The sequence below is a fragment of the Urocitellus parryii genome, chromosome 3 (genome assembly GCF_045843805.1).
Source record: "Urocitellus parryii isolate mUroPar1 chromosome 3, mUroPar1.hap1, whole genome shotgun sequence".
NCBI classification, from domain to species: domain Eukaryota; kingdom Metazoa; phylum Chordata; class Mammalia; order Rodentia; family Sciuridae; genus Urocitellus; species Urocitellus parryii.
The window spans coordinates 115267144-115284809 of NC_135533.1; the positions used below are offsets into that span (position 1 = coordinate 115267144).

General features: G+C 50.8%; 1 protein-coding gene across 1 annotated transcript in view; it reads right to left on the bottom strand.

The window, feature by feature from the left end:
• The window catches only part of Sgsm1 (small G protein signaling modulator 1), a 70914-nt gene extending 58001 nt beyond the window's left edge, over window positions 1–12913 (bottom strand). Inside the window, exons 1-2 of the mRNA XM_026408529.2 lie at window positions 12836–12913; window positions 12709–12752 (exon numbers count right to left, since the gene is read on the bottom strand). Coding sequence (XP_026264314.2) covers window positions 12709–12752; window positions 12836–12854 — 63 coding nt within the window. The 5' untranslated portion in view covers window positions 12855–12913. The remainder of the gene's footprint in view (window positions 1–12708; window positions 12753–12835) is intronic.
• Window positions 12914–17666: the final 4753 nt, after the last annotated feature.

Here is a 17666-nt window from a genome sequence, read left to right on the forward strand (position 1 = left end):
GCCCTGGGTTCCATCCCCAGCATCAAAAGAAATACAAGATGTTTAATCAAGTCTCAGAGGGTTTATGCACAACTCCCAGGGTCACACTGCCAGGAAAGGACACAGCTGGGGCTTGAACCCAGGTCTCTGTGAAGCTTCATCTCCAGCCCCATCCAGTACTGGGTCATCTTGAAACCCAAGATGCCTGAAACCTGTGAAAAGGGACCCTTCAGTCTCCCCAACTTGGGACCAAAAGAAACATTGAATTGTAAGTCAGGAGACTCATCGTGAGGCTTCCTGGGTCAGACTCTGCTATCCACACCCTGTGAGCCTCTTCCAGAGAGGGGGACCAAAGGTCAGAGTGGTCAGGAAGATCTTACTCCTTACAAGGCTGCCCAGCATCTGCTTGCTTCCTCCAATGATGGGGAGCTCACTCTTTTTGGAGCCAGCTCATTAGCATTCAGGGCAGATGTCAGAATACAGAGTCGCTGGCCTGGGGTTGGATCCTTGGCCACTCACTGTCTGTGTGATTTGGGGCATGTTTCCATTCACAGTCTGTTAAGTGGTAGCAGCAGCCTGACCTATAGGAGGATGTAAGGCTGGACTGAGATCAGCAAGACAGTGCCTGACACTCAGGATGGGCCCCACAAACTACACACGACAAAGACACGAGCTTGGGGAGACACGGACTCCGGGGCTCACGCATGGCTGACGTGAGGTGCTCACTAGGTGAGAGCTAGCTGTGGAGAAGCTCTTCAGTGCGGCTCCCTCTTGCCTGAGCTTCCGGGCCCAGACCAGCAGGCATAGCTTGCCTGCTGGGCGCTGCCCCACCCCTCCACCACAAGCCTCTGACCACCTCCCACCCCACCCTGCCTCCATTCAGAAGCCACGCTGAGATCCTGCCCTCCCTCCACCTGCAAATATTTAAACAGCATAAAAGTAGAATTAACCTCAGGAGGGAGTTAGGGCAGACGGGAAACCTGGCCAGTCATGGGTTCCTCACACCTGCCACTTGCACATGTCCAGGTACCCTCATGCCCGGCCAGGCTCACAGTCAGGTCACATCCTCCCTGCCCTGCTGTGCTGGGTCCTGTTTATTCGTCTGAGCCCCGCATGGGGCTGCCAGGCCCTAGGGTACAGAACTGCTGTGAGGCGGACAGAAGACACAGGGAGAGGGGCTCAGCAGGGCCCAGCCCACAGCTGGCCCAAGTCAAGGGAGGCACAAGCAGGAACGAGACCTCAGGAGCTGCCAGGCAGGCCAGGTCAAGCTCCAGCTCTGCTCTTGGGTGACCTCAGACCTCAGTTTCCTGGTAGTGACAAAGGAATGCTGCCTGCACACTTTACAGGGATGCTCTGGGAGGCTCTGTGAGCAAGGCCTGCCCAGCTCAGAACAAGGCCAGGCACACCGCGAGTGCTTGTAATAGGCGTCCCAGACAGCAGTGTCCTCTCATTCAGGGGTCCACACTTCTCCTTCATGGAGGGGCTGCCTGATCACCCTGTCTAAAATAGGGTCTCCTGCGAGCCACCTCCCCTCGCACCCTGCTTGCTCCTTTTAGGGCAAACATCTCTGGGCTTATCTGTTTAACACCCATCTTTCCCAGGAAGACCTGGAGCCACAGCATGCAGTAGGCACTCAATATATGTTGGTGACCACTCTGATCACATCCCTCCCACGAACATCAGCAGCCCATGCTCCTGGGTCTCTGCCCCACCAAGCTCTCTTCGCTGCCGATCACACTGACAAGTTTAAGACCAGAGTCGCTGGAGTTTTTCTACAAAGGAACAGACAACAAATCTTTTGGATTTGGGGTAGGACTTGCAGATAAACTATGGGATGCTCAGATAAATCTAAATTTCAGATTTATAAAGGAGATCTCTTTTAGTAAAAGCATCTTTTGAAGGTGGCCTGGAGCGTTGCAGGCTCTTTGCTGCTGTCCATGCTTAACTGTGTTTCTCTGGTGTCTCCTGAACGCACAGTGAGAGAGACATGAGCTGAACCATGAGAATGGATAACAGTGACAGCCTAAGGCTGGTTCCCTACAGCAAAAAGCTTGGTTCTATGGGAACAAATGACCAAGAAACCAGACCTGACAGGGCAGCGGGGAAGTCAAGGAGAGCTTCCTGGAGGGGGTGATGGCTCAAGATCTGAAAGAGAGGCAGAAATTACTTCTCTGGGCCTCAGTTTCTCCACCTCTAAAGTAGAGAGGCCTTGTGCTTTCCCTAGAGATAACTTGGAGTCAAGAACAGATGGATGGACAAGGTGCAGAGAAAGCACTATGTGGAAATGGCTGTCAGCTTTGAGTTTTTTCACTTGTTATGGGCAAGGCAGGGAGGAGGGGAGAGGGGCTGGGAGGGGCTGGAGCAGGGCCAGTGGTGGTGGTGAGGATGGGAGGATTTGGGGAAGTTTAAGGCACAGACTGGAAGGGGCAGTGCCAACCTGCCAGACCTGGCTGTTTCCATGGGTGGCTCAGTGTTCCTTTCCCTCTGAATCCTGTCCTCTCCCTCCCCGCACCCTGAGCTGCTCACAGGTGTCCTTCCTTCTGCCTGACCCACAGGATTCCCGCTTCCTCATACAGTCCCTCCACTTGACCTCCTCCCACTCCAATCTGTCCCCAGCTCTGGATGAATTCCTGAGCCACAACCAACTCCTCATTCTTCTCCAAGGCCCCCACCTCAAGTTGATGCCCTCCCCTTCCAAATCCCTATTGACAGGCCTCCAATGCATGGTTATGCACACCAGGCTCTGGAACCAAACTTCCAGAATTCCAACTCCAGCTCTTACAGGCATGGCCTCAGCTAACCCATAACTCATGTCCTTTCCCTTGGCCTCACCTTCACCACCAGTGAAATGGGCGATATTAGTTTCTGTGTCAGAGGCATAAGAGGATCAGATGACCCTCCGTATACAACTGTTCTATATCTGCAGATTCAACAAACTGGTATTGAAAATATTTTTAAAAGTTGTTATTTTTCTCAACTTATTCCCTAAATAACAGAGCATAACAATTGTTCATATAGCACTTGCATTGCATTAGATATTATAAGGTCCTGTAAGATACCTACCTCCCAGGATAGGAGAGGTCACAGGACCTTTTAAGCATCGAAGGCAATAGCTGCTGCATAGTTAAATGTCCGTACACTTGTTTTAGTAGCACCACCCAGCACCGACCTCTACAGTGCTCACTGTTTCTGGCCCATGCTCAGGGACATGATTTTTTCAACTCTTCATGGTAACTCAATGAGATGGGTACACCCCCTTTTTATAGATGAGGAATCTGAGTCATGGTCAGATGAAATGACTTGCCACAGAATACGCAGCGTGAAATGCCAGGGTGGGAATTCAAACTCTGGCTTATCTGTCCCACACCAAGCCTGAAACACAGTAGGTGCACTTATTACTCATTCAATAGATCCCTATGGGTGCTTCCTAGGAGTGGGTGCTTCCCATGCAAGTCCAAAGATTCCCAGCAACTATGCAACCTAGGTGTCGCTGTTACCATTCCCAAGTTCCCTAAGAGGCTGCTGACCTGGGGAGGCAAGGCCTATAGGGCCTGTGAGGAGACTGCACTTTGCATCTGTTGGAGCCCCAGGTTGCTCTGTCTAGGTGGCCAGTGCACCTGCTCCCTCAGCTCACTGCAGCTGAACGTCATGGTCATGGCCAATTCCCTGCTCCCAGAGCCAGGGCCCAGCAGCACCTGCCACTTCTGCCCTAGGCCAACAATTTTCACAGTCAAGCTCTCCCAGCACACCTGGCACTTCCCACCTCTCTCCAGCCACAAGCAAGACCTCCAAAGAGCACAGTCCTAACAAAGACAAATCTCCACCTTTCAATGCTTATTACTAAGCGAAGAGGCTGATCTGCAAAGGCTGCAGATGACATGATCCAACCGGATGGCATCGGGAAAGGAGAAGGCTAAAGAGACAGGGCAGAGATCAGGGGTCACCAGGGGCTGGAAGGGGATAAGATGAGCAGGGGGAGCATCAGGGCATCTGGGCAGTGGAAATGCCGTGCGAGAGGGCAAAGGTGGTACAGGTCAGTATACAACCGCCCAAGCCCACAGAATGTGCATCAGCAAGAGTGAAGACTGAGGTAAGTCACAGCCTCCAAGTGACAATGACGTGTGTTCCTGAATTGTAACAAATGTGCCTCTCTGGTGGGCACTGACGGCAGAGGAGACTGTGCACGTGCAGGGAGGGGGACACTGGGGAAATCCTTGTACCTTCCCCTCCATTCTGCTGTCAACCAAAAACTGCTCTTCAAAATTGTCCATTAAAAAAGAAAAAGAGAGCCAGGCAGGTGGCCCACGCCTACAATCCTAGTGGCTGGGTGTCTGAGGCAGGAGGACCAAGAGTTCAAAGCCATCCTCAGCAACTTAGTGAAGCCCTAAGTAACTCATCGAGACCTGGTCTGTAAATAAAATAAAGAAAAAACTAATCTGGGGATGTGGCTCAGTAGTTCAGCACCCCTGGATTCAATCCCCAGGACCAAAAAAAGAAAAGAAAAAGAAGGAGGAAAAAGAGGAGAAAGTGTGCTTTGACTGCACGGGGGTGGGGGAGGCTGAGGGCAGGCAGCCAGAGCTCAGGGCGAACAGATCCAGTGCCTATTTCCAAACCTGCCTCTCCACTGCTCAGTACAGCATGGCTTGCAAGGGGCTTTGGGGTCTTTGCAGAGATGGTGCCTGATGGTGACAGCTCAGAAGCTTCCCCAGGAGGCCATGGGGCAAGACGCAGGGTCAGGAGGGCCCATCTCTCTGTCTGTTCTTGACCTGTCCCTACCTCCCTGCACCTCACTCCCCAAAGTCTGCCAGCTGCTTGCTGCCTGAGCACCTTTGCGCTGCCATTCCCACTTCTTGGCCCAGCAGCTCCTGTCCATCAATAAGCTCTCAGCGCTCACGACACCTCCTCTGAGAAGCCCATTCTGACTGCCACCCAGGAACACCCTGACCCTCTCTCCCCTCATTCTGTCTCCTCAACCATTTCTGAATTCATTCTATTTCTTCATCAGTTTGCTTGTCCTCTCTCAATCCCTCCTTCTAGACCGTGGGCTCCAGGAGGACAGGGGCCTTCCCTGTGCTCACTGTGGTCTCCCCAGCTCCCCCAGGACTGCAGGAGCTTGGAGGATGCTGGTAAGTGATCATATTCATTGCAGGGGGGACTGTCCACCCTCTACCCTTCCTGCCACTCCATACAGCACAGGTAATGACAGCCGAGCCAGAGCTGGAGGGCATCCTGCAGCCCCAGAACAGGCGACAGGGAGGGGACATGGGGATGAAAAGGACAAAGCAGTGGCCTGGGTCGTCAGAGTGCAACAAACCTGCCGCCCTCAAGGCGGGTGTTGGGGCATAAGGAGAAAAAAAGGCCTCTGCGCTAGCTCCAGCCCGGCTCTGGTTAATGGTTCACTGTCTTGCTATCAACAAGTGTCGGGAATTGTCCCAACAGTGTGAGGACCGGTCAGCTTGCCAAGAACCAGGAGGGTGTTCAGGGCCTGGGGACGAGGCTCCTACATCCACGTCTCCACTTGTGGTCCTGTCCAGTCCTTCAGACAGCCCTCCAAGGAGGCTCCCCTGGTGCTCACCTGGGGGCATCATGGCTAAGAGTCTATAAGGCTGACCCCCCCCCATGCACAGACAGTCACCCATGAGACTGTGGAGCTGTGACCGTGATCCCCATCTCCACGCCATCTCCCCCCACTCCCAGACACTAGCCAGCACATCCCAGGCTCCAGCTCCAGACACCCCAGAACGACCAGCTTCCTCATGTTCACCCACTGCTCGTGGTGGGGCTCCCCTGGCAACATGCCACCTCTCCCCTCATCCAGGGGCTCAGGACAACTCCACGGCAGGGCCAGGAGGCTCCCCCCAAAGGGCTTGTCCCTTTGGACATCAAGAAATACCCCTTGCATTCAACATATAGCACAGCTCTGGGGCCTGCAGCACCCCCACCCAGGGCTTACCCAGGTGAGCAAGCTCATGCTCTGAGAGCATCTGCAAAGTCATCTGTGAGCAGAGGGCAGAAACTGACCCCCTGCAGCTGAGTCCACCTTGCTCCCACTGGAGTGAGCCAAGCACACCTTCCTGCATACAGATGGTGCCACTAGGACAGGTCAGCAACACTGCTGCATAAGGGGAAAGAGACTGTCATCCCAGAGGTTCAGGTGCTACTAAGTGGGCAGGACCACAATTTGAACCCAGGACTGTCTGATTCCAAAGTCTGGCCCTTTGCCAACTCCAACTCCACACTCCCAGGTCACAACCACCTGTGGGCTGTTGGTTGCAGCTGCAGAGCAAGGTAAACCACGGTTTGCAGCCAGATCCCTGGGTGAACCACTCACCATCTCTGGGACCTTTGGAAAGTCACCTGTCATCTCTGTGCCCCAATTTCCTAATCCCCAAGAGAAGGTGTTTTATTCACTGCACAGAGCATGGGGGTAGTTAAATGAGATTGTCCACAATCTCCGTTTCTGATGTTTTTTCTTTGTTTTTTAAGCCTTTATTCTCTTAAAATATTTTTAGCTGAGCCCTGGGTTTCCTGGAGGGGAGCAGGACTCCCAAGGCCTTATCAGCTACTATGTTTTGTTACATCTTAAATGCAGACTTGGCAAATTCCAAGTAGAGAAAACAGGCAGGGCCTAGTCACAGAGGGTGGCGCTGGCCAATCAGATGAGCTGAGATTCTCAGACTCTTGCAGCTCTAGAACCCCCTCTGCTTAGAAAGCAGGAACAAGGGGCTGTGAGCAGGGATCTCCTAGGAGTCATAGTTGTTAGGAACACAGGCTTAGGAATAAGGATTCAGGCCATGTCCTGCCACATTAGGGTTCTGCACCCTTAGAAACTGAAGGCCTGAGAGGTGACAAAAGTGCCCTTTAGTACCTTTAGTACTTGCTAACCTATGATAAAATGCTCCCCCCAGCTCCTACAGCACCCCATGAGGCTGCTGCAGGGACACCCAACACTCAACAGCACAGGAGACACAAGGAAGCAAGACAGTCAGGCCCTTCTTGCCACCCTTGCCACTGAGAACCAGAGCATCAAGTCTGCCACAGGACTATCTGAAACTCCCAGGAGTTGCACTGCCAGAGGCCTGAAAAAGCCTCAAAATGCATTACTTGGACAAGACTGCATTGCTCATGAGAAGTCCTGCCCCCGTGAGCCTACACACACAGGCTCATTTAAGTCAATCCAATAGGACTCAGGGACCCAGAAATGTCCATCTTGGAGGTTCTGGACCCATCCAATTGCCAAACCTTCTGCAGCGCCTCCTCTGCATGGAAGGGAATAAAGGCTGGGCCTGCAGTTTGCAGCCCAGAGTCAAAATTCTGCAAAGAACAGGCAGAAGTTTCCTCTCTGGCCTGACACCCTGGGGACCGTGCTTCCTCCCACTTGTCCCTGATACTTGCATGTTCCTCCTCTGGTCCAAACTCCCCCAGGGCTCTCATGTTACCCAGAGTGAGGACCAAAGACTTCAGCAGCCAAGAGGCTCGGCATGGTGGGCCCTGTTCTTTCTCTGACCTCATCGTCACTCTCCTTCACTCTGCTCTGGTTTCATTGGCCACCTTGCTACTCTGTCTTCCCAGCTCAAGGTCTTTGCAGGTGTTGATAATTCTGCCAGGAACACCCTTCCTGAACAAGTGTATGTCCTCCCTTCCTTCAACGCTCTGCTCAAACATTATCCCCTCAGAGAGACCAAGCTGACCACTACCTCTGCTGAGCCCCTTCCCTCTCTTCCAGCCTTTATATTTCCTATGGCACTTTTATCATATATATCACTTTCCCTATATATCACCTTTGATATGTATTATTTATCTACATGTTCCCAGGCTGGATTGTACATTCAATGAAAGCATGTGAATAAGTGCTCAATCTGCATCTTCTGGAACAGGGTCTGGGACACAGTAGATGCTCAATAAATATTTATGGAAGGAGGGCAAGGAGGGAGAGGGGAAAGAAGGAAGTTTTCTTTTATGATCCAGCAGACAGTGTCCACCCTCCTTCTTGCGGTCAGCTGAGACCTCCTGGAGGAGAGCTCTAAGCAAACCCTCTCTTGCTCTTCCATCTCCTATAGCTCTTGCTCCCTGCTGAGGCGAGCACAAGTGCTGCAGCCTGGCTCATCCAGTCCTGCACAGACTGGGAGGAGGCAGCCTCCTGCCTCATCTCCTTCCTCTGCACGTACCTGTCCTCAAGTCATGTTCCTGGGGTCTTGGCTGAAGTTCAAAGCTCCCTCTAGCTGCCCTCTCTTGCCAGGGCCACAAGAGCCTGTGAAAATGGTGCTTGAATCCTAACTGCTCCATACTGGCCGTGTGATCTCAAAGTAGGCTGCTTCACACCTCTGTCCCTCTGGCTCCTCACAAATCTAGTAAAGGAGATGAGGGTTCTCCTCGTGGGGCTGTGGTGGGGAGTGAAGGAGATCTGGCTTGGGATCTTCTTGGCTTGGTGCCCAGCACCCTGTAACCCTGCCATGAACTGGGAGGAATTAGGCAATGCTAATATTCTGGGCTGAATCCTCCCTGTGGATAACGTGGTTGGGGTGGGAAAAGTCTTGTGTAGTGCAGGATGTTGTGAGCTCCATGCCTGGCCTCTTCCTGCTGGATGCTGTGACAACTAAAATGCTTCAGACATTGCCAAAAGTGCCCTGGGTAGGGTCACCATATATATATATATATATATTATCTGGTGACCCAACTTTGCGGGAAGGACAAAACTACTGCCCTGGTTCATGAAGAAAGACTGGGTTGGAGTCAAACCATGGAGTTCCCTTGGAAACAGCAAGTACCCCCAGCCTTCCTGGCCTGCCTCCAGCACCCCATCCTGGGCTGGGAGGATCACTTCCCCAAACACACTCTGCTGGGCAGCTGTGCAGATGGCTCTGCAGTGACATGCCTCCCAACAGCCCCAGTTTACAGATGTAAAAACACCTTCCCCTGTAGGCCCTGCCTCATCTCCCTGCCTCCTCCCTGGCTCTCATCTGCCACCCACAAGCCCCTGCCTTCTCCTTTCCAATTAAGAGGCCTCCCAGCCCAGCCAGAGGCAGGAAAACAAGGCAGTTAGTCACTTGGCTTCCGTTATCAACTGGCATCACATGGCTGCTTCCTTTAATGGCAGTTGTCGAGGCAACGGGAAGCCAGTCCCTGCTCACTCTGGGAAACAAAACAAAATTAAGGGGTGTCAGGGAGACAAGCTAGCCAGGTAGGAGCCATGACAGAGCTGGTGGGACTTAACCAGGGGAAATCATGCTGAGGCCACCTGTCTCCAGCTTTGCCTTGGTGGCACATGGGGAAGAGAGACAAGCGATAACCCTGCCCTGGAGAAGCTCAGGTGAACACGGTGGGTGTTTTCACCTGGTTGATCCTGCCAGGTGAGTAATTTTCATTCCCACTGTGAATAAACCCAAACTCTGACACTGAAGATAGAGATAGGTGCTTATCTAAGATGGTCCGACTAAGGAGCCACCAATCTCAGCCCCCCCTTCCTTCCCTCCATAATCCCAGAATCCTTCTCCCCATTCTTTCCCCTTTGCTCTTAGACTAAGACCACACACCCTGTTTCTTCTGCAGCCTACACAGTTCTCCTTCCTCTCTGCTCCAGCTACTTCACTTCCTTCAAATTCACCATGCACCATCCAGCAACAAAGCCTCCAGCACCTACAGAATGGATTTCCCTCTCCTCCAGCTACTTCACACCTCCACCTAAAAGGCCTACTCAGCTTTCATGTATCTTCTTGTACATCACATCCTCAGGGAAGCTGTCCCTGATGTCCTGGTCATCTCTCTCTCTTTCTCTCTCTCTCTGTTGGTGATAGAACCCAAGGTCTCCTGCATGCCAGGCAAGTGCTCTACCTCTAAGCTACACCGCTATCTGCACCCGACCCCCCCTGCCCAATCTGATGCTTTGTTGGTGCCCAGTGCCTTCTGTAATGATCCTCATAATTATTCTTGAGAATCTTCCAGGGTCTGTCTCTTCCAGGAGAATGCCAGCCCCAGAAGGGCAGAGGTTGAGTCTGTCTGCTTCACTGCTGTGTTTATGAAACCAAGCTCATGTTGGACACACAATCCTCATTAAAAAAAAAAAAAAAAAAAAAAAACATTTAAAAAGCCTCCAGGACTTGAACCCAGTTTTGGTTGAGCCCAATGTACCTTCTTGACCAGTTTCATTGGTCCTGGGTCCTGATGGTTTCTCAGGTCAGCACTGAACAGATTTTCCAGCCTCATAGACTGTGCCAGGCCCTTAGTGGCTGCAGAGGCTCAGCTCAAGCTTGCAAGCTACCCAGCTTATCTAGGGAAGCTGATAAGATACACCTTCCAAAAAGAAGGGTGAGGCTGTGCTGTAACAGTCAAGGACATGGCTCCTCTGAACCCAAGAGGGAGAGGAAAGATGATTCGGCACTCAGATTTCTAAACAAGAGCTTTGACGTCCAACCCACCAAAGACTGGCTCTCTGACACTGGAAGAAATGTTCCTTGCCAAGGAGGTGAGCAATGGAAGGAAAGAATGTAGGAGGTTTGCTTTGGGGACACAGATTCATTCATTCTTACTTATTTATTTATTTTAGCAATCTCTTAGGGGAACCCATACTCTAAAGAGAGCTCAAAGACAGCAAATTTGAACCAGTTCCCCTCCAGTGGATCTGTGTCCTTGAAACATGGCTTACCCTCTCCAGGTCACAGGATTCCCATTTATACATTGAAAACTATGTCCCCCTCATATTCCAAGGTTGTGGCACCATGTAGGTGTCGATGGAAGCATTTATGGTATGGGGGTGGGTAAGAGCTTGGCTCTGATGTCAGACAGATCTCGGCGGTAAGTCCTGAATCTGCCCCTTCTTCGCTGGATGCTCTTGGGCAAGTCATTCCTCCCTTCGAGGCTCAGTTGATTGTGTGTGAAGTGGACTCAACCTACCTACCTCATTAGCCTATGGTATACTCAGAGCATGGCACGTACTGTCTACTGGTAAATGGAAACCCTTATTTCTAGAATGAGGGCCCCCAGCAATGCAGAATTTAGAAAGCACCACCAATTTGCAACTGTGATTCCAGATCTGGAGTTCAACAGATCTGGACAACCTAGCGAGTTGCACCAAGCAGGATGAGGAGCAGTCCCTCTGAGCAGGAGCTGGCCTCAGCCTATAGCCACACAGAAGGCTCATTCCAACTCCAAACCTGTATGACCCCAGGACAGAAGCCCAGATCTCTGGCCACTTGGGGCAATGCATGCCCCACAACCTGCCCTCTAAACCATGCTACACTGACAAGGATTAGACTGGGACATCAGGACAAATGCCTCCTTCTGCATACAAGAAAGAGTCCTAGAGAAGGGAAGGGACTTGGGCAGGGTTCTGAGGGAGCTGGTGACAGATCTGGGACCAGAACCTGAGCCCTCCCAGATGCTTTGCTGACACTCTCTTGACTGCCATTTTTCAATTCTGCCCTCCTCAATTGGACCAACCTGGCATTTCCTTACAAACCAGGACTGAACAGAAAACCTCTGGGCTTTCTGAGGGATCCCAGATATCTTGCACATATCCTTATTCAAAAACACTAGAATGCGCAACCAGCCCTGGAGCTGATTCTTAAAAAAAAAGAAAAAGAAAAATACACACCCAACGCTTGTGTGCACAACCATGCTACCCCTAAGCTGGGGACAGCAACAGGTCCCAGCCTCCAGGCTGCAGTAGAGGGCTGCCTGCTTTCTCATGGGGAGGGGCTCCTCAGTGGTGCTCAGTGCTGCCACCCCTAATAAACACACACGTACATGTACACCCACCCCTAATAAACATACGCGTACATGTACACCCACTCCCATGCACACACAAGGACCAGGCTGGCCCACAAGGTCTACAGCCATGCAAGATCTTGAGCTGGCACCTCACAAGATGCAAACATGGCTGCAAAGGGGTGCCAGGCTAAGTGATGGGGGGCAGGTGGTGAAAAGAGGAGGGCAATACACACACCACACAAACACACACACACACAATCACATCCTTATTATTTACTCATACTTAGCATCACACAGACTCACAAAAACAGTTCACACACACAGATACACATACATACAATGCCTAGAAATACGTTTGGACATCTTCAGACAGACGCACATACAGGAGGTGGCTGGCTATAAATCCAGAGGCTGGGCTAACTGGGCTAACTGGCCCAGGGCAGAGGGAGAACTGAGGCCTGTCTGTCAGTGAGGAGATAGGGATGAGGAGACCCTGCCTGCCAAGGGAGCAGTCCACAGACACTGACCTGGGACCATCATGGAGGGGCCTCCCAGCTCCTGGAAGTGGCTCCAAAAACTGGGAACATGGGGGTGCAGTTTGTTTTGTTTTCAAACTGTATCTCTCCCCTTTGCTGAAGGCTGGGCCCCTTTTGGCAGCCCGATTTATTATAGTCCCCTGCCCCAACAGGCCTGCCTGTCCCAGGGAGCTTGTCTCTCCTATATGATCTCCTCACTGAGACCCACACACCTGTTCCTCCATAGGACAGGGTCTCGCCAGGCACCTCAAGGTATGGCACCCACCCCTACACACAGCTCAAACACGCCAGAGGTACCCCCACACCTCCAGCCCTGCAACCCCCAAACTCACAGGCCACACCTACAGGCCTGTGGAGGTAGATGCAACCCCGATGAGCCCGCCTCCAACGTTGGCGGCCCCCGCCACCAAGGAGCATCCTTCCAGGAGCCGCTGTCCCCCCACTCCCCAGGCGGCTGCGCCCTCCCGCAGGGGCGCCGGGCACCTACCTCCTTCTTCACGGTGCGCAGCAGCTTCTGCCGGGTCTCCGCCCCTGGGGGACAAGCCGGAGGGCGCGGGTGAGGACGCGGTGGGAGAGACCGGGGCTGTCCTCCCTCCCGCCTGCGCCCACCTTACCCGCGGGGGCCGCAGCCATGGCTCGCGCAGCGTCCTCTAGGCTCAGGTCCTGTCGCAGGCGGCGGCGGCGGGGAAGGCGGCGGCGGTGGAGGCAGCGGCTCCGCGGCTAGGTGCGCTGCTGCAGCTGCGCGGGGCGGGGCGAACGACAAAGACCGCCCAGGTCGTGACGTCATGGCGCGCGGCCCCGCCCTCTGGAACACACCCTCTGAAAGGCCCGAGGCAGGGGCTGGGGATGTGGCTCAAGCGGTAGCGCGCTCGCCTGGCATGCGTGCGGCCCGGGTTCAATCCTCAGCACCACATACCAACAAAGATGTTGTGTCTGCCGAGAACTAGAAAATAAATATTAAAAAAAATTAAAAAAAAAAAAAGAATGGCCCGAGGCAGGCAGGAGGGTGCGCGGAGCCAACCAGCCCTGGCCCGCCCCGGCCCGCCCCATGCCCAAAGCCACCATCCACCTGCTGCTTGGGACCGAGAGGGCAAGCATCCTTCATGGAATGTCTGATGGGTGCTGGCTGGGCGCGAGCAAGTTGTGTAGAGATGGTGGGGCTGCCACTGCCATTTTCTGAGCCTGTATCTGCATTCTCTCTCTTAAAAAAATTTTTTTTTTCATTTTTTATAAACACATATAAAGAAAACTTTCATTGAATCAGGAGATATAATACAAATTATGGTGACCTTCAAATGAAACCTGGCTCCAAACATGGGCATTTGGGAATGTGCATATATAAAAATGTGCATTAATATCTGTACCAGAGCATGGTACAGAAGTTAACGGATAGCCCCAACATGAGTGATTTGCACAGGTGGGTCTGCTCTATGGACTCGGGAAGTTCTTGGTTCTCCAGCTTCAGGGGTGAGCACGACGTGAACATGGCCTGCTCTGAAAAGGAGCCGGAAGATCTTGTACTTGAAGATCTTGTGGGCTGGGGTTGTGGCTCAGAGGTGGAGCACTTGCTTAGCATGCGTGAGGCACTGGGTTCCATCCTCAGCATAAAAATAAAGGTATTGTGTCCACCTACAACCAAAATAAATAAACTTTTAATTAAAAAAAAGATCTTGTATTTGAACCCTCATGAACACTAAAATGTCAAAGTGTGGCAAAAGCCAAAAATGGTGCTGGGGGGCTGGGGTCCTGGCTCAGTGGTAGAGCACTTGTCTAGCATGTGTGAGGCACTGGGTTTGATTCTCAGCACCACATATAAATAAATAAAAATAAAGAGCCATTGATAATTAAACAATATTAAAAGAAATGGTGCTGGGAAGAGAGGCGGGAGAAAGGTCATTCTTATTTCCTAACTACAGTTTTAAGGAATTCTATATCAAGACTTAACATAATGCTTGAAACGTGGCAAATGCTAAACTGCATTCTTAAAATGGGCAAAAATGGGGTTTGTATTCTGAAATAGGGTGGTCAGTGGAGGTGGGCCCAGAGGTAGAGCAGTTTGAGTAAAAAAACCAGCAAGCACAAAGGCCCTGAGGTATGAGTGTGCCCTCTGAGAGTGTGACAAAGAGAGAGTAGACCCACTGGCCTGGAGTGGCATGAGCAAGGGGAACCATAGTGGGATGTGCACAACAGGGCTGGCGGCCAAGATCCTCTTAGGGCCTGAAGGCTGCTTTCAACATTCATGGGAGCCTAGAGATCTTGGAAATGGGATAAAACCAAGATAGGTCCAAAGGCCAGAAAGGGGGGACCCTTGAGAATATTCGCCTGGCAAGGGCAGTGTAGTTGTGAATTACCATTCAGGTAAACAGCACCGTCTCTTTAAGATCCACATTTTCTGACTTGGGACACGTGCCTATTAAGCTAGAAGAGGGGATTCCCCACTGTCAGAGATGAAGTGCTGAGTCCACAGGAGACTGGAGAATGGGAGATGCTTGCTTGACAGCAGAAAATAAATGATGCTATGGTTCTGACCTGCAGTGTCCCCCAAGCTCATGTGTGGAAAGGGTGGTCCCCAATGCAGCAAGGTTCAGAGGTGGGGCTCTTAGGCAGGGATCAGATCGTGAGGACTCTGACCTCACCACTGACTTAATCCATTGATAAGTGGATGCCCTGCTGGGAGACGGATGTAGTTGGAGGAAGTAGGTCACTGGTCACCTGCCCTGGAAGGCTTTATCCTGTCCTTGGACACTTCCTCTTTCTCTCACTTTGCTTCCTGGCTGCCTTGAGTTGACCAGGCTGAAGATGAACTGAATCCTCTGAAAATCATCAGACAAAATAAAACCTTCCTCCTCTAAGTTGTTTGTGTCGAGTATTTTGGTCACAGCTCCAAAAAGCTAACACAAATAATAATGGTAATAAGTATAAAATTACCATAGATTGAGGACCTGGTATGTTCTGGGCACTGTGCTGAGGTCCTTGGGCTTTGGTTGCATGACCCTATTGAGCCCACTCCCACTTGTCCTTATGTCATAAATGAAGAAAACCAAGAAAGGGGTTTTCCAAATGCATACAGCGAGCAAGCAGCAGCTCAAATTCTGACCTCAGGCTCCAGTGGTGGATCTTGCTTAGCTGCACCCCTAAGTCAACTGGGGTACTTTAGAATAGAAGGATGCCTACGCCTTACTCTAGGAGCCACTTTTCACAACCCATGCTTTTCCTTTTGTGCCAAGCAGGGGCTCTTGAAAACTGGCTTGTGCTGGTCCTTCCTTGATATTCTAGAAATTTTCCTCCAAGATAAAGACCTGATGTGTTTCAGCTCTTCCACCATAGGAAGGTGGGGCATGAGTGGGGCCAGGGACTGCCAAGTTCTGAACTCGGAGCCAGTGCCTCCCACTACAGTTGGACCATACACTAGGAGTGCACCATCACCTAAGATCAGCTTGGAAAGTGTTGTGAAATTTTCCTGGAGACCAAAGCCTTCCTCAGGATCTGAAGATCTCCTCACCTGATCCACGCTGCCCTCACATGGACTCATCCCAGCATCACAGAGCAATGGTGAGTAGCTTAACCACAAGAGGCCTCTGCTTCCTGCAGTGTCCCTTCAGCGCCCTCTACTGAGGAAGCCCACATCGTGCACCGTGTAAATGGGAAATGGTGTAAAATCCAGGCTATGGTGGAGGAGCAAACACTGAAGGAAGGAAGGAAATAAGATCAGAGCCAACATTAATGAACTTGAGAATAAAAAATAACAACCAAAGGATCAATGAAACAGTGTTTCTTTGAAAAGGTAAACAAGGTTGATAAGCCCCCATGCTAACATAACCAAGAGAAAAGGGGAGAAAAGCCAAGTTTATAAAATTAGAGATTAAATAGGTAAAATCACCATAGATATCACAGAAATCCAGAAGATCATTAGAGACTATTTTGAAAACTTGTACTCCAATACATTGGAAAACCTGGAAGAAATGAATACATAGCTAGATAAATAGGATCTACCAAAACTGTAGAAAAAGGAAACCTAAACAAACCAATAACATGTAATAAGATGGAAGGCTTTTCATTATTGTCTCTAACAAAGAAAAACCCAGGGCTGGATGGACTCCCAGCTGAGGTCCACCAAAAACCTTTAAAGAAGAAGTGATGCCAAAATTCTTCAAAATACTCCATGAAATTTATAAAATTTATAAAGCCAGTATTGCACACATACCAAAACCAAATAAGGACACATCAAGGAAAAAACCTACACACCAACATCCCCAAAGAACTTAGATGCACAAATATGGGATGTATGTTTTCTCTCATATGTGGGAGATAGAGAAGAAAAAGGGAAAAATAGGTGGGGTGGATCTCATGGAAATCAAAGAAAGAACAGTAGAGAAAAGGGACCAAGGGGTAGGAGGGCCAAGGTACTGTGGAGTGATATTGGCCAAAGTATATTGTTATATTGCATGCATGGATGACTATGTAACATTTTGATCCTAACCACAAGCCTGGAGTGGGACAGCTGTTTAAATCATAGGTGTCAGGATTGACACAGAATTGCTGTTATGGGGGGTGCCAATCAGCCTACCCTTTAAGAAGAAATGATGGCCCAAAAGTATTTGTGTGATGAAATCCCAGGAGACACTAAAAGGGACACCAATATTAGTCTTTACCAAGTGGCAGCCTTCTGGGGCAGGCAATGTGGCTCTCTGAATTTAAATGTCCTGGTAGAAATGGGAAGAGAGAGAAGTCAAGCTAACTGAGAGTTGGAAATCCTCAAGGTAATGACCCAAAGGGCTGCTCCTAGGCACTGCATCCCACCTCTCTTTTGGTAGCAGTTATGAAGGTTTTATTTTTTACTCACAGAAATTATAAAATAGGTAGGGAATAAACATCTTAGTATGTGACCAAGGAGACCTGATGGGTATTTAGAAAGCCAGCTTCATGTATCATTGTACAACAAGTCACCACTCTTACAAGACTGCCAGACAGTCCAGTCCAGGAACATACCTCTCCTTGTCCCCTCTAATCCAGAGGGGTGCGTTGTCAGTTCCACGGGGTAGCCAGCAACCTCCACATCTCAGTGGCTACGAGAACAAGCATTCATGACTTTGCAGGTGGGTTTTGACTTTCCCTTGGTCTTGGCTAACCTTGGTCCAGGCTTTTGGTTGGGTTTAGATTCCCTGCTGTGGGTCTCCTTTCAGGATCCAACAGAGCCATGTTCTTCTCATGGCAAATGACAGAACCACAAAAGGAAGAGCGTGGCATGGAAGGCCAGGTCTGGCACATGCTCCTATCAAGTCCTCCACCATATTCTATTGGTCTGAGCAAGTCTGAAGGCCATGACTTAAATCAGTAAGGTGGAGATGTACCCTCTGTCTGTTCTTTTGGGAGACACCTCAGTGTCACATGGTTCAGAAAGAAACAGTAGAACTGGGCTGGGGATGTGGCTCAAGCGGTAGTGCA